The sequence below is a fragment of the Hyperoodon ampullatus genome (assembly GCF_949752795.1).
Source record: "Hyperoodon ampullatus genome assembly, chromosome: 6".
Classification (NCBI taxonomy): domain Eukaryota; kingdom Metazoa; phylum Chordata; class Mammalia; order Artiodactyla; family Ziphiidae; genus Hyperoodon; species Hyperoodon ampullatus.
In genome coordinates this window covers 25,024,143-25,051,302 of record NC_136919.1, presented here as the reverse complement: position 1 = coordinate 25,051,302, position 27,160 = coordinate 25,024,143, and the positions used below count along the sequence as shown (strand labels likewise).

The 27,160-nt window shown below is 48.2% G+C and overlaps 2 protein-coding genes across 2 annotated transcripts in view; one reads left to right on the top strand and one right to left on the bottom strand.

The window, feature by feature from the left end:
• Positions 1-665: 665 nt before the first annotated feature.
• On the bottom strand, positions 666-1,358 carry LOC307054316 (acyl-protein thioesterase 1-like; the record flags this gene model as incomplete). The annotated part of the gene is made up of 1 exon (XM_079705945.1): positions 666-1,358. The coding sequence occupies one exon, from the start codon at positions 1,356-1,358 to the stop codon at positions 666-668; it is 693 nt and encodes a 230-aa protein (XP_079562071.1).
• Positions 1,359-5,468: 4,110 nt separating this feature from the next.
• Positions 5,469-27,160, top strand: part of TBC1D2 (TBC1 domain family member 2) — a gene marked incomplete at its 5' end in the record, with an annotated part of 42,463 nt that continues 20,771 nt past the window's right edge. The window contains 5 exons of the mRNA XM_079706302.1: positions 5,469-5,843; positions 9,239-9,380; positions 11,701-11,848; positions 17,810-17,943; positions 22,258-22,454. Of these exons, the coding sequence (XP_079562428.1) occupies positions 5,469-5,843; positions 9,239-9,380; positions 11,701-11,848; positions 17,810-17,943; positions 22,258-22,454 (996 nt within the window). The remainder of the gene's footprint in view (positions 5,844-9,238; positions 9,381-11,700; positions 11,849-17,809; positions 17,944-22,257; positions 22,455-27,160) is intronic.

Below are 27,160 nucleotides of genomic sequence, written 5' to 3'. Positions count from 1 at the left end.
AGCCCGCGAGTCACAACTACTGAGCCCTCACACCACAGCTACTGAAATTCACACACCTAGAGCCCAAGCTCCGCAACAAGAGAAGCCAGCTCAACGAGAAGCCTGCACGCCACAACGAAGAGTAGCCCCGGCTCACTTCAACTAGAGAAAGCCTGCGTGCAGCAACAAAGACCCAATGCAGCCAAAATTAAATAAATTAATTAATTTAAAATATATACATACAGATAGCTGCATGGTGACTAAGTAATCTGGGAATAAGTCCAGAGTCTAAGTCACAGCATGCATAAACTGTTTATGTCTTAACTGCTCATTTATACCTGAACAAGTTTTCATTAAGCATACTAATAATTTTCAAGGGATGTAATAAAAAATCTGGTTGCAGTATTTTATTATTTTGCTGAATTACATTTGGGAGAAAGAAGCTAGCTGCTTCATCTATTTTAATACTAATATATTCTGAATCATGTTATACAAATACATACATAGAAACTTAAAAGATCATAAATTTTCCATGAGGAGATTTATTTAGTCTGTGTCATGGTGTGTATTTGCAAAACATTTTAACACTGCAAACATTAGAGGTTTCAAGATCGGACAAAGGAAAAAGTTTATACTCTACCATGATGATGCTGGTGTGTACTTCTCCACAAAGCCTCTTAGTGACATCAATCAATAGGAGTTAGGAGTTCATCAAAGAACTGCTTGATATCCATCATTTCCTGTTGACATGAACTGTGTATCATGCCTCCATAGGTTTTGAGGGTTACATTGGGTAGATTTACCAATGTTTTTAGCCTTTCAGCAGTAAGAGAACCAAACATTAGGGGAACTAAAGGATCCAAATCTCCATGGCACTGAAGAATAGAAATGTCTCTATTCACGCCACTGATAGAACCCAGTGGCAAGGAAGCCCGCAGGGGCAGCCAGCAGCTGAGAGCAGTGACGCCGGCCAGCTTCTGCTGTGTGGTCAGTGCCATGTACAGAGATAAAGCTCCTCCCTGAGAAAATCCTCCCAAAATAATTCTGTTAGAAGGAATGCCATTCCTCACCTCTTGCCCTATCAAAGCTTTTACACTTTCTGCTGCCTGTTTAATTCCAGTTTCATCTTCCTGTGAATCTGGTGAAAGACCAATAATGTCAAACCAAGAAGGAATGGCCATGTTCATATTTAACGTTACAGGCATAACCGGTGCGTGCGGGCAGATGTATTTGATGTGGGCGCTTCTGATACCTGCCAAGTCTTCTGCCCACCCATGCCCTGTGTCTCCCAATCCATGAAGGAAAATCATCGCGGCGGCGGCCTTCCAGACGGCGGGCACAATGGCAGGCAGCGGGGCCGACATGTTATTGTGGCACATACACCGGCTCGACCAACCGCGCATTGGAAGTGGAAGGCGGAGCGGGTGCCGGGCTGCAGCTAAGGGGGTGCGAGCGCCAAGTCCGGCCCGCCCACAGGGGCACCCAGTGTGACTTTCTTATTTGTGCCATCAAAATTATTAATCCGGGCTTCCCTGTTGGCGCAGTGGTTGAGAGTCCGCCTGCCGATGCAGGGGACACGGGTTCGTGCCCCGGTCCGGGAAGATCCCACATGCCGCGGAGCGGCTAGGCCCGTGAGCCATGGCCGCCGAGCCTGCGCGTCCGGAGCCTGTGCTCCTCAACGGGAGAGGCTACTACAGTGAGAAGTCCGCGTACCGCAAAAAAAAAAAAAAAAAAAAAAAAAGATGAAGCAGTTTTGCAAAGCATCAGAGTGAAATAATAACCGTCTATGAATGACAAAAGACATAAAGATGACGGTTAAAGATCTGATTACAATGCAGTTGACAAAGAAGCTTAACTGAGTGCTATGACGTACGATATTTTAAGATAATAACTAGAACTATGACTGATAACAATACCAGGACACATCCAAATTTTAGGAACTTCATCTAATTTCTAGAACATTTATTTTAATAAGATTTATCCATACAATATAACGTAAAAAGGTTTATCACCACTCGCCTGACAATGTTTCCAATGTAATTTAACATACGAAATAATTCAAATTAATTTAAAATTTCTCTCTGAGATACCTCAGGGGCCCATTGAAACATCCCAAAGTTAGTTAGAGGCTAAAAGAACTTCATTTAGAATTTGATCCTTGGGAAGTTTGTCAAAAATATCAAAAAGTTTTAAAACACCTGGTCAATTAGGATCATAAGTCACTATGAAACAATACTTATTATCTTAACAAAAGTAACAATAAAAGATTTCAGAGTCGGGCTTCCCTGGTGGCGCAGTGGTTGAGAGTCCGCCTGCCGATGCAGGGGACGCGGGTTTGTGCCCCGGTCCGGGAAGATCCCACATGCCGCGGAGCCTGCGCGTCTGGAGCCTGTGCTCCGCAGCGGGAGAGGCCACAACAGTGAGAGGCCCGCGTACCACAAAAAAAAAAAAAAAAAAAAAAAAAAATTTCAGAGTCAAATACAGTACGTTACAACAGATCACTAAAGATCACTTAAAAAGTGAAGAAACTTACAGTTTGTTATCAAACGCAGCTCAATATTCCAGGAAAAACTATTCTCTTGACAGAGGGAGAGTAAACCAAAATCCAGCCTTGTACCAGCTCACTTTTAATAACAACTTCATCTATTTAATTAAATTCAACCTAATCTTAGCCAGTTTTGACCATGCATAAAACTCTCTTCTCAAGGTTCCTTTCCCACAACCGTTCCATCACTTCCTATATCCGTGTAAGTTTGTCCTCCTCTCTTTCCCCCTCATTTAGAAATAACTAGCTTCAGGACAAAATTACTCTTTTCCCTTAACAAAAATATCTCCATTCTTCTAACCTTCTCTTACCAACAACATGTATCCTACTTTATTTACATACTGAAATGTTTCCCTTATTATTTCTAGTAGTTTTTAATTGCACATATATTACAATTTTTAACCCTTAAAATGAAAACCAAGAAGCAAGCAATTATGAACTGTTTGCCATACCAGTATTTCCTGACTGGCAAACTTAAGAACATATTCCATAACCTCTAAAAATATACATTTTTTTCACAGCATAATTTTTCTTCGATGTGGTAAAAGATGTGCATCTAATAAACCCAAACATCTTTAGTTTTTCTCTCATAAGAAGGCAAAAGTAGGCAAACTCAGACTTGTCTAGCTGTCTGTGTCCAGTGTTTTATCTTATTAAAAAATGATCTAGACCTTCAATGAATTCTCATCATTTAACTTTCTCTTTCTAGGAGCATACTAAAAATCCCCCAGTTGTGTAAAATACACCCTAAGGAACAACTACAAGATGGAATAGAGCTCTCATTTCCCATTTTCCTTTTAGACAAAGGCTTATAGCTATAAGTTGGCCATTCGGCCAGAATTCTTCCCAAGGGACTTTCAGATGGAATTAAAGGCACCTCCCATGTTTAAAAGCAGACAAATGACTAAAGAACAACAACAAAGGAAACAACCCAAAATATATCAAAACGAAGGCCAACTAAACAAACAGGAACCTTTCAAAACTCAAAAGAGAACGACTTCGCTGGGTTCCCTGGTCCCACTCAACCATGACTTCCACACCAACGGCGCCACAAATGCCTCCTAACAGGCTGGAAGATTCACAACCTTCCCCAAAAGTGTGGAATCAAGGGGCGGGGGGGTGGGGGGGCACTTCCCCAAGTGGCCAATGTGTGGCAACTCTTCCTCAAGGAAGGTTCAAGCTACAGGAGACCACGTCCTTTTCAAGGAGAGAGACGGGAGTAAGATGGGGCTCCAGCCGCTGGGACAGCCCCTCACTCTCTCCCCAGGAGGCAGCACTCCCACAGGCAAGGGCTCCAAGCCCAACCCAGGGCACCCCTCCCTGCTCCGACAGCGTTAGGTGGGAGGTCGAGAGCGGGATGCACACCACAGGGGCGCCGACGTGCCTCCTGGCTGGCTCAGCCAATTTTGTTACCAAAAATTCGGTCCTAGTCCTGATGCCAAGTGAGAATAACAAGGACCAGGTTTTGAGGATAAAGGAAAGAGAATTGTATTGATTGCCAGCAGATGAGAAGGATAGCAGACTAATGTCCTGAAAACTACCGTCCTGCCTTGTGGGGAGAAAGCAGGTGTATTTAAAAAGAAAGTCTTGGGGCTAGGGTTTAGGGCAACAAGCAAAAACAGCAAGAAGGCCCGCCCACGTTAATCTGGAACAATGAATGCAGAGTAACAAGAATATAAGTTTTAGTTCCCAGGAAGAGAGGGAGAAGACAGGAAACATTTCGCTTAGAAACCATCCATAAGTTTTAGCCTTGTGGCCCTGTTACAGTTTGATGTTATTTATTAGCTTATTAAAAGACATTATTACCCTGTATGCTACTGACTTGTGAAATATTATTATAAATGATAATTCCTGCAGTTAACCGGTGTTAAATAAATTACTGGCAAAGATAATCTCAGTCTCTGAGCATAATTTGCCCCCAACAATGAGAATTTTAAGGACTGCAGAGGGGGAGAAGCTAAAGGGAGAGGAGATAAGAAAGGGCTAGAGGAGAACCGTGGTGCCCCTAAAGAGGTGGAAGGAAATGAGCTCCACAGCCCAAGTGGAGGGATGCGCCTAAGACAAGAGGGAAGGGGAGAAACTTAAGGACAAGAGGTAGAATGAGACATGAAGTTGACCAAGCTTGTCAGGGCCTAGACACATATTTGTTTATTTACCCAATTTACTGTGAGCCCAACTCCGTCCAGGCACTGGATTCCAGAAGGGCAGCAGCCGGGCCCGGGCACCCCATGTAACGCGAGCAGCCAGGGAAGGAGGCGAGTGGGAGCTGGGACCGAGGGAGGAGAAGCCGCCGCGGTCAGAGCTGAGTCACGGGGGTGCTAAATTAGCCCCGCGGATAATAAGCCCCTAGCAGCGCCCACAATCCACGCGCGCTTTGAGCGGCGCCGGAAGTGGCGTCACCGAGCCGGGCGTCCCTTTCAACTAATGGCCGCGCGGTCCGCCGTCCGACGGTGACCCAAGCGGCACCTGAGGAAAAAAGAAGGGAGGCCCATAAGGCGCGAGAAGAGACCACCCATCCACGTCATTACGCGAGTTACCAGAGCAGCGTAGTCGGGGACCAGTGTCTCTTCCAGCTTCCCTTTCGCCGGTTAACCTAGCTCAGGGTCACCACGCCTTCAACCCGAGGACCGCCTCACGCTCGAAGCTGCCCCCAGTAGAGATAGCGGATAGGCACGGAGGAAAAGCCGGAAGAAGGCGGGGTGGGAGGAGCCGGCAGGGGGCGTGTCCTGGCTGCAGAGAGGTTCGGATGGGCGTAGCCAGCAGCCCCTACTGGGCTTTCCATCAAGGAGGCGCACACACCGCAGCCAGCCGCGTCCCTCCGTCGTCTCCTGGGGGCGGGTCACCACTGGCTCCGCCCCTGTCCGGAAAGCTCCCTCTTGGAAGGTGTCACCTGAGTTTCCGAGATTTGACCGGAGTTAGGCCGCAGACCTCCAGTCCCTCGGCGATGGAGAGCACCCAGGAGAAACCCGCGGAGTCTAGTTCCCCCGTCCCCGGGTCCGAAGAGCCTGCCGGCTTGGCCAGGGACCCCGACGTGTTGCCTCCCAAGGAGTCGGAAGGCTGCGCCCGGCCCCTGGAGACGGCCCCCAAGAAAATCTGTGGATATTTAAGTAAGTTTGGCGGCAAAGGGCCCATCCGGGGCTGGAAATCCCGCTGGTTCTTCTACGACGAGAAGAAATGCCACCTGTATTATTCGCGGACCGCGCAGGATGCAAATCCCTTGGACAGTATCGACCTCTCCAGTGCAGTCTTTGACTGCAAGGCGGACGCCGAGGAGGGGACTTTCGAAATCAAGACTCCCAGCCGGATTATTACCTTGAAGGTAAATGGAGCAGTTTTTTCCTTTTCAGCCGGGATGAGATCCCAGGGCACAGCAGGGCGCAGGTGGGTGGTCACAGTAAACTTACGATAATCACCGACCCTGATCAGCCCAGTGAACTCTGGGTGCCCAGAGTTTTGTACTTTCCAAAGCACATTCACACCCACTTCCTCATTGGGTTCCCACAGCAAAGGCCGGGATGATGGACCCATATTACGGATCAAGAAACTGAGTCACAAAGAGATGAAGTGACTGGTCCGAGGTCACACAACTAAAAAGTGGTGTAGCCCACACTTGGAATCGCATAGCTTTTCTACCTCTCAGTACTGTGTCAAAACTTTTACTTTTAGGTGTGGCTAACAATGCTGTTACCTTAACTTTCTTACTTGGGGCTGAAGTATAGTCAAGATATGAGCTTTGTCATCCTCTCTCAAGGCCCGGATCCTGAATTACTTTTCTTGATGTTGTGGCCACGGGGAGTGAATGCTGAGAAAACGTTGGCAGAGATTGGGAGATAAATACTTAGGTTTCACTGATCAACCTAGATTGTTCATTGATGCACGTCTAAACCTGTTTTCTCATCAGTAGGTTTTGTTTTATTATCATATTTAACTGAGAAAGCCTGAAGCAGTGCAAAGGCCATGCGCTTTGAAATCAGGCTTGGATTCAAATTCTACATCAGCTACTTACTAGCTGTGTGACTCTGGGCAAGTTAACCTCTTAGTACCTAGATAGTTTGTGAGATTTATAACAGGGTGTGTAAGCACTTGGCACATCACAGGCACCTACAAGTTGCTGAATTAATCTCAGTGCCTAGAATACAGCCTGGCACCTAGTGGGTCCTCAATAAATATTTGTTGAATGAACACACATAGTGATAGAACCAAGGTCAGAAAGTTCCTGTCATGTCAAGAGGAAGTGCCCTAGAACTTAACTGGAAAGAAAGATGTGGGCTAAGAGTTCTGGAATTCACACTCAGAAGAGGAGAGTGTGCCAGAAGACTGCCACCTCCCTGACCCCCACCCTGTCTTCCCACACCTCCACCCCTACTTGCAGCCAACTGGGCATCTCTTGAGTCCCCTAGATATAGCCCACAGCTTTAGTTCCACTTTACTGTCTGGGCCAGGCTAGTGACCAGGCTGGGGGGCTGGGGGGGGATCAGCAAAAATAATGCAAATTAGGAATTCCAGGCCAGGAGGGCAGGCATTTTAGGGTTACGTGGCTTATGGGTCATGTGTCTGCTCCCACACATTGAATGCAGTCTACAGGGTCGCTAACACATGCCTTTTACTATTCCATTGATCCGTGTGTGTGCCTGGCACTGTGCTAGGCACTGGGGTGTGGCACAAAATCAGACCTGCCGCCTGGGGCTCAAACCACTTAAGGTCTTGTGAGAGACGGACAGGGAGACTGGCATGCGCAGTAAAATGTTCTGTAGGGATGGTATGATAAGTCTATACCAGAAGGGTGCCGTGACAGGAAGGGTCTGTTCCACTGAGTAGGTGGGGCTATCCAGAGAGGGCCTCATGGGCCAGAGTGGAGGTGGGGTGGGAAGGGGGCGACCACACCTTGACGCTTGAAAGAGAAAATCGGTTTTCTACAAGCAGACAAGAGGGAGAAGGATATTCCAGACCAAGAGAGCCCCATGAGTAAACATAGGAAAACATGGTACAGCCTGGAATGTCCAGGCAAATCCCAGGAGCCTGGGGTATAGAGGGGCCCACAAGATGGAGTGGAAGAGCAGAGGCCCAAGGGCAGGGCATTTGTCAGGCCAGGGAGCTTGGACTTTGTCTTATGGGCTGTGGGAAATTGTCAGAGCCTTAAGCAAGGAAGCACTGTGAGATGAGAAAGTTGAGCAAGGTCAATCTGGCTTTTGGGTAGAGAACAAGTTAGGAGAAGGCAAGGCTGTGGTTCGGGAGTCCATCAGGAAGTGGTCAGGAGAGAATGACAGCCGAGCTAGAGCTGTAGCAGTGGCGAGGGAGACAAATGGGGGCGGCTAAGGATGTGAGGGAGGGGTCAGGGGTGGCTTGTGTAACTGGCTGACTGCCTGGTTGGGGCAGTCACTGACAGCAGGGAACCCAGGATGAGGAAACCGCAGGATATACAGTTATATGTTCCCCTCAGTAGACTCTTAAGTTCCAAGAGGATAGGGCCGTGTGTGGGGCCTCACCAGTGCCTTCCACAGTCCCTGACACGTATAGTAGATGCTCAATACACACCTGTCCAATGAATTAATAAAATGGGTTGTTCGGGTATGGGCGGGAGCTTGTCAGCACAAGGTCATGGTGAAGCCCTGGGAGGGGCTGAGGTCTCTCAGGGAAAGTATATAGAAAGAGAAGAATGGTGGGCATCATTTTATCTGATTTGATACCTCCATGACAGGCCGAGGGCCTCTTTCAGGGAGCCCCCTAGCCTTGTGCACACCTCACCGTGGTCCTCTTGAGAAGGGGGCTTGCCCTGGTTGCCTGCTGATGTTCTCGCGTGGCCTTGATTGTGGGCAGCTCTGTGAGGCTCACCATCCGCTCCCAGCGCCTTCCCAGCTTCTGCAGCCCAACCCATCCTAGGCTTTCTCTATGTAAGTCACAATCTCCCGGCCGTAAATTACAACAAATCTCTGGTCTAGAAGTGGGAAACCCGGGTTCTGGGACCAGCTCTGCCACCACCTGCCTGAGCGACCTCAAAGCCTTAGTTTCTCCATCTATGGAAGGGGCCGATCACTCCCGCCCTGCCTCCCCAGTGGAGGATCCGGCAACATAAGGAATGTGAGAGTAGGTATGTGGACCATCCGGTGCTGGGAGACTAATGACCAGCATCAACCATACCTCATGTGGGCTGCCTGGAGGGTGCCACAATGTTGTGTGCATATGGCTTTCCAGTCCCCAATCACATCATCCCCAAAGCAGGAGAGATTCTCCCCATTCCACAGAGTCAGCTAGGACACTGAGATGTCACACAGGGAGGTAATGATGCTACTAGGGCCCCAGCCAGGTCAGAATTTCAAAGCTCTCTCCCTCTCTCTTAACACCTCCAAATTCTTTTATCCAGTGAGCACATTTTGAGCACCTACTGCATGTCAGGAACTATGCTGGATACTTTACTTTCCTTACTTCATTTCACCCTCATAACCACCCTATGAAACGAGTGTTATCATCACCGTAGGACAGATGAGAAAACTCAGGCCCAGAAAGGTTAAGGAACCTCTGAGTGGGAGATCAGAGCCCGATTATCTTCTGTTGCCAAGAAGCATGTGGTGTTTCAGAGGTGTCACCCGCAGTGACAATTTTTGTTTTTTTCTGGGAAGGAGAGAGTTGCCAAGCCTCCCATGACCTTCCCGCATCCCCCACCCAGTGCCACCATGCGGGTACAGGGCCTTGCCAACTAACCCTTGTGCTTCTCAGGCCGCCACCAAGCAAGCGATGCTATACTGGCTGCAGCAGCTGCAGATGAAGCGCTGGGAGTTCCACAACAGCCCGCCTGCACCTCCCGCCGTCCCTGACGCTGCCCTGGCTGGGAATGGGCCCGCCCTGCGCCTCAAGCTAGGTACCCAACGGGCTTGCCTTCTGCCCACACACCCAGGGCTCTTGGTGACCAAGCCTTTACCCTGCTTTTGGGAATGAGTGGGAGGACCCCTCTGCTAAAGAAGCAGAGAGCCAGGGATGTGACTCAGGATGAGCTAGGGCAACAGTATAGCATCAAGGGCAAGAATATGGGCTCTGAGGCCAGGCTGGCTGGGCTCAGATCCTAATCCTGTGCAGTCTTAGGCAAGTTGCTTAACCTTTTTGAGCTTCAGTTTCCTTCCCTGTAAAATGAGGTTAATAAAGAATACCTACTCCTTAGGGTTATTATGAGGATTAAATGAATCCTTACACCTTAAAGGGTTGGAACAATGCCTGCACATTGTCAGAGCTCAGTAGATGTCAGTTACTATTATGATGATGACAATTACGGGAAGATCTCAAGAAATGAAACTTTCACAGAGTTGCTGTGAGGAAGGTTAATGAGAAAATGCAGTTATTGTTGTTGCTTATTACATAAACGCTTCTGTGCTGTGAGTTGAGTAGATCCGTGATCTTATCCCCAGTGTTGCCGTGGGCAGCAGCTTCACCCTCACCAGGTGGCCCACGTGATCCCAAATCCTAAAACAGCCCAGCATGGAGGAGTCCGGGAGCTCATACCCTCCTACCCCCATGCTGCAGCCAGCACTGTGACCAACAGGTTTCACAGCTGAGACAGACCACCCACCGAGCTGCAGTGTGTCTAACATGCCTCACCCTCAGTTGACAGGGAAGCCCAATAGGCGAGGGCAGGACCTGTGGCCGGACACCTCCTAGACCCTGGTACCCGGATGCTTTACAGACTGAGCTCATCTGCCCTTACCCTTCTCCCCGCTTTTCCTTCCCTCAGTAAATGGACTTCATTTACCTAGTTGCCCCTTCCTGGATCTCAGATAGCCAGTCCAGTCACCTGGGCTGGCCATGTCTACCCTCTGGCCTACACGTCAGATCTAGGCCCTCACTGCTATTGCCTTGGGTCAGGCCTCAACTCTTAGCTAGAAAACCACAGCAGTCTCCTCTCCAGTGTCCCCAAGTCCCAGCCTGCCACCTCAGACCCAACCTCTTCACTGCAGCCCGAGTGAGCTTTCTCAAATGAGCGCCTGAGCCCCACCCCGCTTCCGTGGCCGCCCTCCATGTCCAGTCCCAGCTTTTTAGCACCAGACTCAGGCCTCATCCTTCCTCGTCTCACCTCTGCCTGCTCCCCCAGTGCCCGCCTCGTGCTGTGCACTTCAGCATCACCAGAGGCGTCCCTGCCCCCTCTTCTCTGCCTGGCGAATTCCTGCTTACTCTCTATGGCCAAGCTCCACTGCCACCTCCTCCTTTTGCCAGCCTCCTCTTGGAAGCCTTCCGGGACTTTGCCTGCTGGACTCTCTGTGAGCCCTCAACACTTTTTGCAAATGGTTACATTGTGTTCTAATCACAGCGTCCTTGTCAGTCTCTGCCCCCTAGCCCTCAAGGGTGGGGGCCATGTCTTTGTCACCTGTGTCCCAAGTATCTGGTAACCTGCCAGGCACATTGGATATTTGTTGAGTGAATGTGTGAGCAAATACACACATTAATGAGGAAAGGAATGTAAAGCCCTGAGCAAAATGCCGGGTACATAGTGAGTGTTCAGTGTATGAGAACTGTCCTAATAATATGATTATTATATGTGTACCTGCACACTGTTACTGTCATAGTAAATGCTCCTTTTTATGGTTTATGATACTTATCTGTAATTTTCCCAGAGAACCTTCTGGGTGTTTTATGCTTGTAAGGACTTTCTTTGGGGAAGGGTTTGTTTGCTTTTGCTTCTGCATTTCTACTCACCCTCGACTCCCATCTGCGGGAAAGCCAACAGCCCTGGCTGTGCGGGAAACTGCAGCCTGAGCTGACACAGTTGCCGGATCCGCCTCAGTCTAGAAGCAACAAGAAACCCTCCCGAAGACAGAATTCCTGAGTGTCTGGAAATCAGAACCAGTTTATCAGAAGAATGGCTTTGGGTCAGCACACTCAGCGGCCTCTTCTGGGCCAGCCCCTGCTGTGGGCATGGTTGCCACAATGACCAGGCGCCAGTCTCCTGAGGACGCTGCGGGGGCGAGCCCTTCTGGTCCCGCAGCAAACCTTCACACTCCTGGACCCAGGGCCCCTGCGAAACCTTCCCCAGAAAGACATTCCTGGAGCCCTGAGCAAGCTGGCAGGCTCTGGATTAGCTGTCTGGAGACGGCTGCCCCACCTCTCCTGTCTCCACCCTATCTAGTCTTTCTAAGTGCAGTGACCCGACCCCAGCCCCAACGTGGATGATTTTCCTTTTCTTTGTTCCCCAGAGCAAGAGGAGGCGGAGCTAGAGGAGTTCCTGTGTCCCGTGAAAACGCCCCCTGGGCTTGTGGGCATGGCAGCTGCCTTGCAGCCGGTCCCTGCTATGCCCTTGGCCTTTCAGAATATCTCCCTCAAGCACTTGGGAACTGAAATACAGTAAGTGCGGTGGAGCTGAGGGGCCTGCTAGGCTGCAGGCAGCACCTTCTTTGGAGCTTACAGTGATCTGGTGTGACTCCCCTGCAGGGAGGTGGACTTGGGTTGGGGGTTGGTTAGGGGCTTTATTTTCAATTCATTACATCATTACTTTAAAATACTACATTTGTTCTGATTTTTAAAGTAGTACACATTTTTTGTAGGAAGTTAGAAACATCTAGAAAGGTATAAATTTAAAATTACCCATAGTCCTTTCACCCAGACAAGAGTTCTTAGCATCACTTTCCTCACATTTTCTATATACATATATGCGTAATTGAGATCATATTCAATGTAATGGAATGGTGGCTTCACAAATGTCTACATATGTCAAATGCTTCAAATTATTCACCTTTCACATGTGTAATTTACTGTACGTTGATTACATCTTAGCTTCTTTTTCATCTAATAATGTGTGATATATACAATTTATATTTCCCACTGGCAGGCTTTGTTTTAAATAGTTCACAAGAAGATAGCACTATGGCCTGAGCTTTGGGGCCAAACTGCCTGCATTTGTATCCTGGCTCCACCAGTCATGGGCTGTTCTGCCCTTGGCAAGTTGTTTGATTTCTCTGTGCTTCACTTAAGTTATTCGTACTTGTAAATACAACAGTATTTGCCTTACAAGATTAGTGTGTGTGTGTTTGGGGTGGGGCAGGGGGGTTATAAATGGGTTAATACATGTAAACTGCTTTAGAACTGTGCTTGGGGATCAGTAAGCACTTAAATATTATTCTGCTGCTATTATTGTTGCTCTAATTGAAGGGATGGAAGCTTTTGGGAATTCAGACTGTACCTAACACTGATCCTGTTTGGGTGCTTATTTTCTGTGTGGACTTCAGACAAACTGGGACCTCTTAGAAAGCAGAATAGATTGTTCCCTGAACTTAGATTAGAGACCCCGCCTCGTGTAACTCAAGCGAAGCATTTCTCTCTGTCTCGGTGTTTGAATTTGCTTGGGTAACTAACAGGGGAGTGGTGCCGTTCTCAGGAGAGAAGCAGGTTTTAGGGAAAATATGATGAGTGTCCTTTAGGATCTACTGGCTAGAGATGGAACTACCCCACAGACATTTGGATGGAAAGGCCTAGAACTCAGGAGAGAGATCTGAGCCGGAGAGAGAGACTTGGGGGGTATGGGACCTGGTTGAGCCCCCCAGGGTGAGAGGATAAGGACAGCGCCCTGCAGGGGATCTTCCCTTGGGAGGAGCTGGAGGGGACTGGGTACATGGGGAGCCTGCTGTGGGGACAGGGGACCTGAGAAGCCCAGCCACCCAGCCAGTGTGTGTCCAGGGCGGTCTCACCGAGATTAAGCCAGGTTCATGCCTAATGATGGCCACCTGACAACAGAAGCAGAACTGAGAACCTGCAGAGACCGAGAAAGGAAGGAAGTTTTCCAAGGATCAGTCAGTTACGTGTCATAACCCACAGAAAATGTGAGACGGTTTTGCAAGTGCCCTGGCTGCTGACAGCCCCGGAAAGACCAGGGTTGCCCTTGTCTCCTGTACCCCCTTTCCCTGGCAGGTCTTGGTGCTTGCTCTTGGGTCTGCCATGAGCCCAGGTCATACTCGAGGAAGGACACTGTGCTAGGTGCTTTACACTCTCAACAAGATGTCTGGACAAACCTGTGAAGTGGTATCTAATGGTTGAGTTCTCAGACCATGGATTAGACATCCAAGTCTATCGCTCAGCTCACCATTTACTCATTCTGTGGCTTTGGTTACCTACCCTTTCCAAATCAAAGTTCTCACTGTGCAGTGGAGGTTATAATAGTGCTTACTTCATTGGGGGCCGTTGTGAGGAGTAAAAGAGTTAAACGCGTGTGGGTGAAGATTAGATGAGTTGAAATCCTAGGGTTTATCTTAGACCCGGCCCATGCAAGGGCCCAGTCATTGTTTGTTGTGGATATGTTCCCCATCCCATTGCAGATGGGAAAATCCAGGCTCTGAGAGGATAAATGTCCTGCCCAAGGTTATCTATCCTTCCAGAACAAGTCCTTGTGACCACTACTCCCATGCTGACCAGGCCTTTCAGACCTAGAGCTAAACCTACACAGAAAATGATCCATGAACTGCTCCAAGCAAAGTCAATACATTTATGAAATGGAGATGCCTCTTCCAAGCACAGTAGTTTGGCTGGGTAATGGCCACCTGGGCTGTGACAGTAGTTAGTGAGCTGCCCATCCTCAGAGGAGACGTGTGCTAGGGCTTAGAATGATCTTTGCTGCCCTGAAGTTGGGGTTTCTATGCCTTCCCACACCCCAGGGGTGACTGCTTGTGAGGCCCTGGACATATTGGGGAAGCTGCAGCCCCTGGACAAGGGGAAGTATGGGAAAAAATGATGGTCACCCCACCCAGCCAGTGCCCCTGGCCATAAGGATGTGCCCCAGGGTCCTTGTCAAATCATGTGGCCTGTGGTGTGTGAGATCCATATAATGGGGCTCAGCACAAGACCCAGCACAGTGTGATAATCAGTAAATAGTGCCTCTCATGGTCATCATTCATATTAATATGACCACCACCCTTTTATTTTTAGATGGGTAAAGTAAGAACTAAAAAGAGGAAATGACTAGCCCAAGGAGTCAGGGCTCCTTACTCAAGGTCAGGTGTTAGGAGTGCTGAGTTCTAATTTCTTCTCTGTTCTAAATTTAATTGATTAATTTTACCTTCCATAAGTCATCTGTACTCTCCATTGAAGTACAATCTCACTCTTTTCCTATTCGAGACCCAACTATACCAAAAAACTGCATTTTGTTTTAAAAACAAGCTTAAGATCAAATGATAGTTCTTTGAAAAGATTAACAAAGTTGACAAACATTTATCTAGAAAGACCAGGAAAAGAAAGCAGACTCAAATGACTAAAGTCAGGAACAAGAGAGGGGACATTACTACCAACCTTACAGAAATAAAAAGGTTTATAAGGGAATACCATGAACAATTCTACGCTAATAAATTAGATAACTTAGATGAAATGGACAAATTCCTAGAAAGACAAATTACTGAAACTGACTCAAGAAGAAATAGAAAATCTAAATAGACCTGTAGCAAGTAAAGAGATTGGATTAGTTATCAAAAAATTACACCCCACCCCACCTACACACACGCATGCACACACACAAAAACCTAGGACCAGATAACTTCACTGGTGAAGTCTACCAAACATTAAAGAATTAATACCAATTCTTCACAAACTGTACTACCACCCCCCCAAAAAAAAGAGGAAAGAGCATTTCCCAATTCATTCTATAAGGCCAATATTATCCTGATAACCAAAACCACACAAAGGTAATGTTTTGAACACCCAGAGCCTTCACCTAGACTCTCCTTATATTAATTTTGCCAGCAGGCTTCTTTTTCTAACTTCACAGAGGGCATGGACCTTCATGAATCTCAACTTTATGTAAGAATTTCAGTTTTAACTTCATACTTTGCATGGGTCCAAAACCTTGTCTTCTTTCCTCCTTTGCAACCAAGGCTCTAGGTTTCTGGTATCAACAGTTTATTTCTGATCACAAGAAAAAATAAATGTAACTATGTGTGGTGATAGGTGTTAGCTAGACTTACTGTGGTGATCCTTTTGCAATAAGTATATGTATTAAATCAATATGTTGTACACTTGAAACTAATATAATGTTACATGTCAATTATATCTCAATTAAGAAAAAGCAAGGGGCCTCCCTGGTGGCGCAGTGGTTGGGAGTCCGCCTGCCGATGCAGGGGATGCGGGTTCGTGCCCCGGTCTGGGAGGATCCCGTATGCCGCGGAGCGGCTGGGCCCGTGGGCCGTGGCTGCTGGGCCTGCGCGTCCGGAGCCTGTGCTCCGCGACGGGAGAGGCCACAGCAGTGAGAGGCCCGCGTACCACAAAAAAAAAAAAAAAAAAAAGAAAAAGCAGGGCTTCCCTGGTGGCGCAGTGGTTGACAGTCCGCCTGCCGATGCAGGGGACACGGGTTCGTGCCCCGGTTGGGGAGGATCCCGCGTGCCGCGGAGCGGCTGGGCCCGTGAGCCATGGCCGCTGAGCCTGCGCGTCCGGAGCCTGTGCTCCGCAACGGGAGAGGCCACAACAGTGAGAGGCCCGCGTACTACAAAAAAAAAAAAAAAAAGAAAAAAAAAAAAGAAAAAGCAGTTGATCCCTGGACAAACTCATGTCCTAGCCAACTTACACAATAGTAATGCTGCAAACAAACACTTCAAAATTCGGTGTCATATAATAATAAACATTCATTTCCTGCACATCTGGGTTCACGTGATACAGGCTAGGTTCACCTGGTCTTGGCTCCAAGCCGTTGGGAAGATCTAGGTTTCCTCCACATATTTCTCACGTTCCATGGACCAGCAGCTATAAGGCATGTTCTTCAAGAGGGCAAGCCCTACGTGCAAGCACATTTTAAGCCTATATTTACATTATATCTGCCAACATCCCTTTGGCCAAAGCAAATCACATGGCTGTGCCCAAAATCAAAAGGAGGAGGGGGACGTACTCTGCTCCTGTGGAGGTGATGGGGAAGGGGTAAATATTTGCTGAAAAGTAATTTAATCTAAATATGCATCTTCCTCTTTACTTCCCACTTGAGTTTCAACTCCTTTTTTGTGTTTAGTCCCTAGGGATTCTCCCTTCCTTTTCTGAGAATTCAGCTAAATATTTTTGAAATATGTTTTGCATTTATCTAGCATCTAGGTGTTTGTGGAACAAGGGTTTTTCAGATATTTTGTCCACCATGTTGCTAGACGTATACATCGCATGGAGGGATGATAGAGCAAAGCCAGGACTCCATCACAAGTCTACAGACTTTTTCATCCTTTTGTTTTCTGGCCACGCTATTGCTGCCCTTTAGATAATTGACCTCCTCCCGCAGTGTTTTTCAAACTGTTGACCAGTAAGAAATACATCTTATTATATGGCTCAATACACATATATGTAATTCACAAAATTTTAATCCTTTCTAAGTGGGGCGCATTCTGATATTTTCCATTCCATTTTTTTAAAATGCTGGTCGTGATACTAAACTGATTTTACAGTCTACCAATGGCTCACATCCTGCAGTTTGAAAGACACTGACCTAGTGAACTCTTTAGTCATTTTTTCTTCCTTGTTACTAGTTTTGGAATATGTCAACTTTTATACCTTTGCAAAGGGAAAACAAACTCAATTGAACTGCCTTTTCATCCAACTCATGAACTTCTCTGTGGCCTGTGGTGCCAGGCCAACCTTTGGTGCTACCTAGTTCTTTCATGCAAAACAAACATCTATTGAGTCTGTCTGTATTCTGGGCATATGTGACCCAGTGCCAGGTGCCAGTAGGCATGCAGGTAGGTTAGTACCCAGTTCTTGAAGAAAAGACACCACTACTCAGACTAGACAAGTACTTGGTCAAAGAGTGACCCATGCATGAAGTGCAGTAAGCTCCTTGGAGGCTGTGAGGTGATCAGTGAAGGCTACAGAGAGAACAGGTCTGAGCAGGGAAAGAAAGCAAGGGGAGCAAGAGGCCAGGAGGTGTTTGGAACTTTTCTCAGCAGAAGTAGGGCACCACTGGTGATTTTTAAGCCAGGTGGTTATAAGACCAGGTGAAGGTTTCAGGAAAGTTAGTTTGGCAAATCCATTTCAGTGAATAAAGCAGACAAATGCCCCTGCCCTCATGGAGCTTATATTCCAGAAGTGGGGTTGGAGGCAGAGGAGTCAAGCTTGTATTGTTTACAAGGAATACTGCGTATCGAAGGTGATACGCATGATGAAAAATGGAAAGGAGAAGGGTAAGGGTGATGGGAGAGGCTCAGATGGGTTGCCTCCTGCAGGGTGCCTGCAGTCAGGCAGACTGATCAAGTCATGACTGGGGCGGAGATGCAGCCTGAGCGCCAGCAGTGGCAGCGGGAAGGGTAGTGGGCAAGATAGCAGGGCTGTCAGCCCCGTGATCCTCTATTTTCCTTTCAGAAACACAATGTACAACATCCGGGGCAACAAGCAGACCCAAGGAACAGGCCACAGACTCCCAGGGGAAGATTCTCCACTGAGCGAGGAGCCTCAGAGGGAGGAGCAGCCCTCGCCTCCTGACCTCAGTGCCCCAGGTGAGCCTCTGCCTGGGTCTGAGCTGCCTTCAGAGACTAAGCGGGTGCCCTCTCTCCTCCCCATAAACATACATCCGTGCTTTTGTGTGTCAAAGATGCAACTCTCCAGGTCACTCCTCCTGGGCTTCCATGGGTCTGGTAGTAATGATTCATTCTTTCTTTCTTTCTCTCTTTCTTTCTTTCCTTCCTCCCTCCCTCCTTTCTTTCTTTCTTTCCTTTTTTTTTTAACTTGTGGTAAAAATAACATAACAAAAGTTACCACTTTAACCAATTTTAAGTGTATAATTCAGTGGCATTAGGTACATTCACGTTATTGTGTGACCATCACTACCATCCATTTCCAGAACGCTTTTCATCTTCCCAAACTGAAACACCAAGCAATGATTCTTGAAGTAATAAGGGAAAATATCTGTTGCTTTTTCTTTCTTCCTTTTTTTTTTTAATTTATAAGGAAAGGATATAAAAATGCTTTTCTGGGATGATTAAAATCAGATCTACCTGAGGAGGCAGAACAAATGACCTCAAGGTACTCATCCCCTCTGTGACATGGCACTTTATTTCTTTTACAAAATGTTAGGACCCATACCATCAGGGGGGTTTGGCATCTTTGAAATTAGCATAAATGCCCTTAAAACATGTTTTAACTATGTAGAAACAGTTGGGAGAAAACTGGCTAAGGCAGCACTGAGGGGTCTTATGGTAGAGAGGACCCCTGGGCTGTGTAGGAATTACTGTAGAAAAAGCACCGCTTTGGAGCAGTGCCTGATGAGGCCCCACAGATCATGATGAATAGCCCAAGAGAAGATCAGTACTGTATCTAATCAATAATAATAATAGAACTAGCACTTACATGTAGCAGGTACTTTGTGCCAGGGCTACTCTAAGCCTTTTTGGTTTTTTGGTAACAGTTTCATTCTGATATAATTCACATACCATACAATTCACTCCTTTGAAACATATAATTCAGTGGCTTTCAGTATCTTCACAGAGTTGTGCAACCATCACCATAATCAAATTTAAAACATTTTTATTACCCCCAGAAGAAACCCCATACCCCTCAGCCATTAGTCCCAGTCTCCACCTCCCTCCAGCTCTAGGCAACCACTAATCTACTTTCTGCCTCTATAGATTTGCCTGTTCTGGACATTGCATATAAATGGAATCTACAATATGTAGTCCTCTGTGATTAGTGTCTTTTACTCAGCAGAATCTTTTCAAGTTTCATCCACAAGCGCTTTACGTGCATTAACCTGTTTAGTCTTTACAACAACCTGAGCGGTAAATACTGTTCTCCTCACTTAATAACTGAGGGAACTGGGAACGGATGTGAGGAGTGACTCGCTCACAGCCCCACAGTGAGTAACAGAATAAGATTCAGACCAAACGGTCTGGCCCCATATTCCTGCCTGAAGCCTCTTTTCTGAGTCAGTGACTTTGCAAACTACCTCTTTATTGCCATGAAACCTTGTCCACATAAACAAAATCTGATACACAAAGCAAATAAAAGCAGAGTTGAGGCAGGGTTGGGAGTCCAGGCTCCCCCTCAGCCCCTCCCGCCCCACCCTCTTCCCTTCCCAGCCAGCCCTTGAGGCGATCCCACGAAATCCTAGGGTACTGATTGAAAACCACTGTCTTAGGCCTCCATTTTTCCCAACTATAAGATGGACACAGTGATCCTACCCTGCCTGCACTCAGGGTTGGTGGACAGTAGCCTGCAGGGCTCCAGGGAGCCTCCCTGCTCTCTTAGATCCCGTGGCAGGAAAGAGAAATAAGCATTGCATTCCTCTGAGCTCTGCAGGCTGCTTCATACCTAGCTCGACCAGATTTCTGTTAAGCCTGGAACAAGACCGTTCTGTTCTTGTACTCAACAAGGCCAAAGAGTTTCTGGTTCCTGTCACCTACTAGAGTAGTTTTTTGTCTGCTCAAGACTATTAGGTTGGCCCTTGGCCTGGTCCCCAAAAGAAAGTTGCTAAGTCATTCAGCTTGTCCTGCAAGCCCTGCCTGTCCCCTCCCCTGGGATCTCATACCACATCCTTATTTTTAACATCATAGTCCCAAAAGAACTGGGTATAACTTACTACAATGTATATCAGGGGGAAGATAAATGAGTAATTTGAGTTAGGAAATTTAGATAGGCTCAAGAAAAAATCCTGCGGTGTACCAAAGGTGGGCAGCAAATGTGGCTCTGAGCTTCTCAGCAGCCAAGGCAAAGAGGGAAATGCAAGTGGTTAGGTTACTTCCAGTGTCCATAAGACTGTAAACACATATTTTCTTGAAAGAAGCAAAGCTGACCCTGAGAGCTGAGAAGAATTTATGTTGGAGCCTCATAACGGACATAACGTGTATGTGCCCTGTGATCAAAATTCTCAGAGTCTCTTGACCATATAATCAGGCCATTACATGTCCCTTGATGCAGGCTGATGGCAGAGCCCTAAAGCACAGGCTGAGGGTAGGGCAGGACAAGGCGGTCTGGGTGAGTGTTTCTCTAACATTGGATTTAAGAATAAAATTTAGGGACTTCCCTGGTGGCGCAGTGGTTAAGAATCCACCTGCCAATGCAGGGGACACAGGTTTGAGCCCTGGTCCGGGAAGATCCCACATGCCGTGGAGCAACTAAGCCCGTGTGCCACAACTACTGAGCCTGTGCTCTAGAGCCCGCGAGCCACAACTACTGAGCCCACATGCCACAACTACCGAGCCCACATGCCACAACTACCAAAGCCTGTGCACCTAGAGCCTGTGCTCCACAACAAGAGAAGCCACCGCAATGAGAAGCCCATGCACCACAACGAAGAGTAGCCACCGCTCACCACAATTAGAGGAAGCCCATGTGCAGCAACGAAGACCCAACGCAGCCAAAAATAAATAAATAAATTTATTTAAAAAAAAAAAAGAAAGAAAATTTAGCACCGGTCAGCAAACATTTTCTGTAAAGGGCCAGATAGTAAATATTTGAGGCATTGTGGGCCATACAGTCTCTGTTGCAAGTACTCAACTCTGCCTTTGTGGAGTGAAAGCAGTACAGACAATGCACAAATAAATGGGCATGGCTGTATTCCAATAAAACTTTATTTACAAAAGCAGGCCGCCCAATTTGGCCTGTGGGCCATTGGTTGCCGACCCAGGCTCTACTGGAAATAAAAGGATACAGCCTTGAGACATTCAGCTGTGGGAGGTATATCTCCTAATTTAGCTTGTAATTAGAATCAAATGAGAGTTTACATTACTCACTGGGGCAAGAATGCAGAGTACAGATATTTTGTGCTCCTATCAATGGACAGATCCGTGTGCTTTGAAAATCGCCCAGAGCCTGGAGGTGAGATCCTGAAATAAGAAAAAATACATCCTGACTGGGCCCATGCCTGAGGAGATGGCCACCTGGCAAACACGAGCGGGGTAGCAGGAGGTAACCCATGCAGGTTGAGATTGGAGAGTAGGGAACAGAGAGAATAGGGAACAGAGAGAGTAGAGGATGGGCTGGATGACCCGGCACAGTGTAAACAGTGTTTATATAGTCGAGTGGTTCTCAGAGTATGATCCCTGCACAAGCTGTATCAGCATCACCTAGGAACATTTAAAAATACAAATTCTCAAGCTGCGCCCCAGGCCTATTGAATGGCAAGCTCTGGGAGTAGGGTCCCCAAACTGCATTTAAAAAAAAAAAATTTATGTATTTATTTATTTATTTTATTTTTGGCTGCATTGGGTCTTCACTGCTGCACGCGGGCTTTCTCTAGTTGCGGCGAACAGGGGCTACTCTTCATTGCAGTGCGAGGGCTTCTCATTGCGGTGGCTTCTCGTTGAGGAGCATGGGCTCTAGGTGGGTGGGCTTCGGTAGTTGTGGCACGCAGCCTCAGTAGTTGTGGCGCACGGGCTTAGTTGCTCCGTGGCATGTGGGATCTTCCTGGACCAGGGCTCGAACCCGTGTCCCCTGCATTGGCAGGTGGATTATTTTTTTTTTTTTTTTTTTTTTGGCTTTACGCGGGCCCCTCACTGTTGCGGCCTCTCCCGTTGCGGAGCACAGGCTCCGGACGCACAGGCTCAGCGGCCATGGCTCACGGGCCCAGACGCTCCGCGGCATGTGGGATCCTCCCGGATTGGGGCACGAACCCGTGTCCCCTGCATCGGCAGGCGGACTCTCAACCACTGCGCCACCAGGGGAGCCCTGGCAGGTGGATTATTAACCACTGCGCCACCAGGGAAGTCCCCCCAATATGCATTTTACCAAGCCTTCCAGGTGCTTCTGCAGCAAGCCCAAGTTTGAGAACTGCTGAAGTCGCTGATCACAACCTCTGTGTTCCTCCTCTTGAGCAGGAAAAGATCCAGCGGATTCTCCAAAGCCTACACCCAAGTCCTCTCTGGCCGCCAATCTCATTCAGAAAGCCAAGCTCCAGAGCAACACCTTCCCGCTCTTCAGCGAAGGACTCACACGGAACCGAACCGCCCAGGAGAAAGTGCTGGCCTTGGAGCAGCAGGTTCTGATGCTCACCAAGGAGCTAAAGGCTCAGAAGGTGAGCTCTGGTCCCAGAGAGGCCCCAGGCTCCAGTGGACCCCTCTGGGCCTGGAGTCCTTGCACAAGCTAGATGTGATACATTAGCCAGTCTGTGGTCCTTAACTGCCAAACTGCAGGTGGCTGGAAATGCTGTGCTGTTGATCAGTCAGGGACATACTGTCACTCGAGCTAGGTGACAGAAGGCCACCAAGGGCAGGTCTCTCGGATCTCTCCTGGGAGACTGTGCATGATCTGACCCCACACTCGAAGACACAGTGTTTGGAGGAGGGTAATCTGCATACAGGGTCCTGGGAGGGGCCACCGAAGGAACTGGAGGATCTCTGACCTGGCAGCTGGTAACTGGATACAGGATAGAGAAACCAGGCTGAGCCAGGCCCAACAGAGGACAGTGACAGGGAGGAAGATTTAGGCTTCATAGAGAAAGAAGTTAATTATAGCAGTTAAGAGAGAAAGAGCTTGGGCTTCCCTGGTGGCGCAGTGGTTGAGAGTCCGCCCACCGATGCGGGGGACGCGGGTTTGTGCCCCGGTCCGGGAAGATCCCACATGCCACTGAGCGGCTGGGCCCGTGAGCCATGGCCACTGAGCCTGCGTGTCTGGAGCCTGTGCTCCGCAACGGGAGAGGCCACAACAGTGAGAGGCCCGCGTACCGCAAAAAAAAAAAAGAAAGAAAGAGCTACATGGTCATTGTAGGTAACAGATCATACACAGACATTAAAATCACTCAAAAATCGCACAACTCAGAAAGTAAATCAAGTTCACATCCAGGGGTGACCTCATGAAGTAGTAAGGGTCACATAGCAGGGAGGCAATGGGGGATGCAGCATGGGCTGTAGGCTCTCTTTAGCACAATAAAAGTGATTAAGCCAGCACAGTTGTTACCAAAAATCCTGAGTGTGGTGCCTGCGGTACTCTAGTGATGGTACCTACTGAGGGCCCAGGCTCCTTTTCCTCTGAGAGGAAGGCCTCAGCTCTCTTGCTTGAGCTTTGGCTACTCTAAATCTCTGTCTGCTTTATTTCTGTTCTTGCTCCTGGGGAGGTAAGGGGTATACTTCTAAATATTCTCCCCTTTGTACATTTCTTCTTTTCCTTTCTGCTCTGTTTTTAGAGGACACAGTCCAGAAAAATGCTCTCCCTACCTAGTTTTGCCCCTTCTCTGCCTTTCTTGCCCCTAAACAGTTATTACAGGAACCAGCAGAGGCTTCATTCCTGGCAGCTCAGGGGTTACATTTAATGAAGCAGCTGGTGATTAGAGTCCTCAAAGGAGGAAGCTCAATCGTTCATGTGTTCTCAATTCATTTGTTTATTCACAAAGCTTTTACTGAGGGCCTGTTACAGGCATGCAGTGTTGTAGGTGCTGGGGAACAAACAGTGAGAAAAGACACAGCCCTGCCCTTGCAGGCTTATAGCACCCAAATATATCCTTACAGCATGTGAAGTCTCCTCTGATGCCACTTAGCAGCCCAGCCATCTCTCTTTTCCTCCGTCACCTTTGCGTTCCTGTCATGAGGCTGCTGGCCGCACCTGAGAGCTGAGGGCATTAAGCTGAGCTGTAGCAGCTTCCCGATCCCTGTATCAGTACAGCTTCAGTCCCAAACCCGACCTGGAAAGGAAGAGCAATGTAGAATGTAAACACCGCTTGTCGTTTCCGTGCTTCTTCCCCTCCTTTCTAGGAAATGTGGGCAGCCTCCCGTGACTCGGCCTTTCCTTCTAAGGCATTAGGAATCGTCAAATGAAGTGGAGAGGCCCCGGGAGACCTAGATTTCATTCTGCTTTGCCCCTCATGGCTGTGCAGCTCTGGAGGACTCCCTGTTCTTCAGTAAATGAGGCAAGCTCTTGGAGATTAGTACAGGTTGCCCAGGATGTTGACAGCTCCCCTACAGTCAGAGTGAAAATGTCAGGAGGAAGTTGTTCCCACATTAAAGAATCTGGATTTTTTTTTTTTTTTTTTTTTTGCGGTACGCGGGCCTCTCACTGTTGTGGCCCCTCCCGTTGTGGAGCACAGGCTCCGGACGCGCAGGCTCAGCGGCCATGGCTCACGGGCCCAGCCGCTCTGCGGCATGTGGGATCTTCCCGGACTGGGGCACGAACCCGTGTCCCCTGCATCGGCAGGCGGACTCTCAACCACTGCGCCACCAGGGAAGCCCCCTCCTCCTCTTTATATGGATTTATAATCATGTTTTCTGAAGAGGCCTGTGTCCAGATTCATAAAGCTGGGTGCCTGGCACCCAGCAGCTGCCCCAAACGTGCAGGCTTTGATTATTTTGGCTGTGACTGTGGCATTCCCTGCTCTCCTTGTTGATTCCTTCCTGCTTTACAAGGAGTAAAAGCACCCCCCTCCCTCCCCGAGGGGCTCTGGGAGATGTGCTTGTGGGGTATAGCAGTGATGGGAGGAGGCCATCCTTACCTTTATTCCACATTTAGAAGGGGGACCCCAGCCAGATCAACTGTGGGGTTTCATGTTCAACCCAAATACCAAAACCAGTGAGGAGAAGGAGAGAAAGAGGCTGACTCTTGACCTAGAGGTAAGACAGAGGGGTCTGGCACAATCTTGGGGTGCCCATTGGTACCCCAGGCACTCAAAACTGCTGGTTAGAGAGCAGCTCTCTGAGACCTTTTAAGTGTAATACCTCAGCTGGGGAAACAGTCCCCTGGACTTCCTGGGCCCATGTCTACAAGATGCCCTCCTGTGTCTCTTCAGTGGAAAGGTGCCATCTTTTTGCCTCAGGCTGCAAGAGGACATGGGAACTGGGGGTCTCATCCTGGCTCAGCCAGCCAGGCAGACACTGCCAATAGCTTTAGTGATTTTTAAGAATTTGTATATCAAACTCTGTTGGATGCTATGGAGGGCACTGAGGTACACTGGGTCAAATCCCTGCCCTTGGGGACCTCACCATCCAGTGGGTGAGGAGAAGATGTGAGCACAAGTAACTGCTGGTGTGAAGTGTGGCCCCAGTACTGTGCTGGCCGGTGCCTTCCACACACTGTCTCTCCTCTTCACAGCAGTTATCCTCTCCTTTTCCTGACAGACTGAAGTTCTGAGAGGTTCTGCATGCCCATGACTTACTGGGCGCTGAGTCAGGGTTCAGGCTCTGGTCTGCCTGCCTCCAGAGCTTCTGCCCTCTTCACTGCACCCTGTTCAAGGGGCTCAGAGAAGGTGGCTGACTTGTCCAAGGTCACGCAGCTGGAACAGCCAGGACGTGGGCAGTGGTCTCCTTCCCCAGGTCCAGGACCCCTCACAGCCCAGCCATCTCCTCCATGCTCTCGCAGTGTAGCGCAGTATCAGACACAAGCACCGCGACTGCTCCTCAGAAAAAAGTGAATGCACTCCCTGTGATGTCAATACCCATTAAGCCATTATCCATCCCAGTCCCCTGCAGCGCTGGCCCCCCCAAGAGATTTGGACTCTGGGAGACAGCACCAGATGGCAGCTTGACCTGGTGACTCAGGCTTTCAGAGTCGGCAGCATTGCACCCAACCTGAAGGCTGTCTGCTCCGACAGATGGAGGGCTGTTGTCTGTGGGGATGTTGGCTGCCAGGAATGATGAACCCCTCCCCCCAGGCCCTGCCAGGGGCCAGCTTGCCTCACTCAGGATTACTTGGTGAAGGCATATAATTCACTGAGAAAACTTGATCAGAGCAAGGTGCAGCCTCTCCCTTCCCTAGAACCCCAGCCGGAGACTTCAGGGTACAGGCCCTGGGGATGGGTACAGGCCATAGAGGGAGGCGGGGTGAGAGGGCCCCTGTGCTTGGGGAGGCACACTTGTCACAATTTCTCTCTCACCCTTTCAGTGACTCTTGGTGGAGTAGGACCATCATCTCCATTTTACATACGAGAAAGCTGAGGTTCAGTTTTCTGAAACACCCGCATTAGTGGATCTGGAATGGGAACCAAGGCCTCAGTAACTCCGAAGCCACTGCTCCTTCACCTGTTCCCAGCTGGCACCGAGCCCCTTAGGGGTCAGAGGCCGTCATGTCCAGGGCACTCCCAGTCCAGTGCTCTTTCCACAAGCACTGTTGGACTCACCCACCTTGATTCTAGTGAGCAATGAAGGTATCAACACTTTAATAAGATAAATGATTTATTGGCTTTTGAAATGTTTACTGAAATGACAACTTATTAACAGTTGTCAAAATCTAAGATTGACCAGTGATTCAATGAAGAAGTATTAAAAGTATCACTTGATCAGCTCTTCTACTTCAAGACTTGGTCCTAAGGCATTGCTTATGATTGTAGGAATTAGAAACAACCCAGATGTCCATCCTAGGAGGTGGGATGAAGGGAATTGTGTGCTGCATGCAAGGAATGCTCTTGAACTGTTGCAAATGATAGTGTTGCTTGATAATGACTGACCTGGAGAGGCATCATCACATTGTAAGGACAAAAGCAGCTTCAAAATGGGATATTCAAGGTTTCCTTTTTGTTTTCATTATTTCTATTTGATGTATATGTGCATTTTTGTGACTGGCTTAAGTCACCTAGCATAAGGTCCTCAATGTTCATCCATGTTTTAACATGTGATGGTATTTCCTTCCTTTTTAAGACCGAATAATATCCCATTGTATGCCACATTTTGTTTATCCATTCACCATCGACAGACACTTGGGTTGTTTCCACCTCTTGGGTCTTATGAATAATGCTGCTACGAACATGGGTTATTCCCATTTTTAAAGAAATTGAAAGAAGCATTTCGATGCAAAATCTGT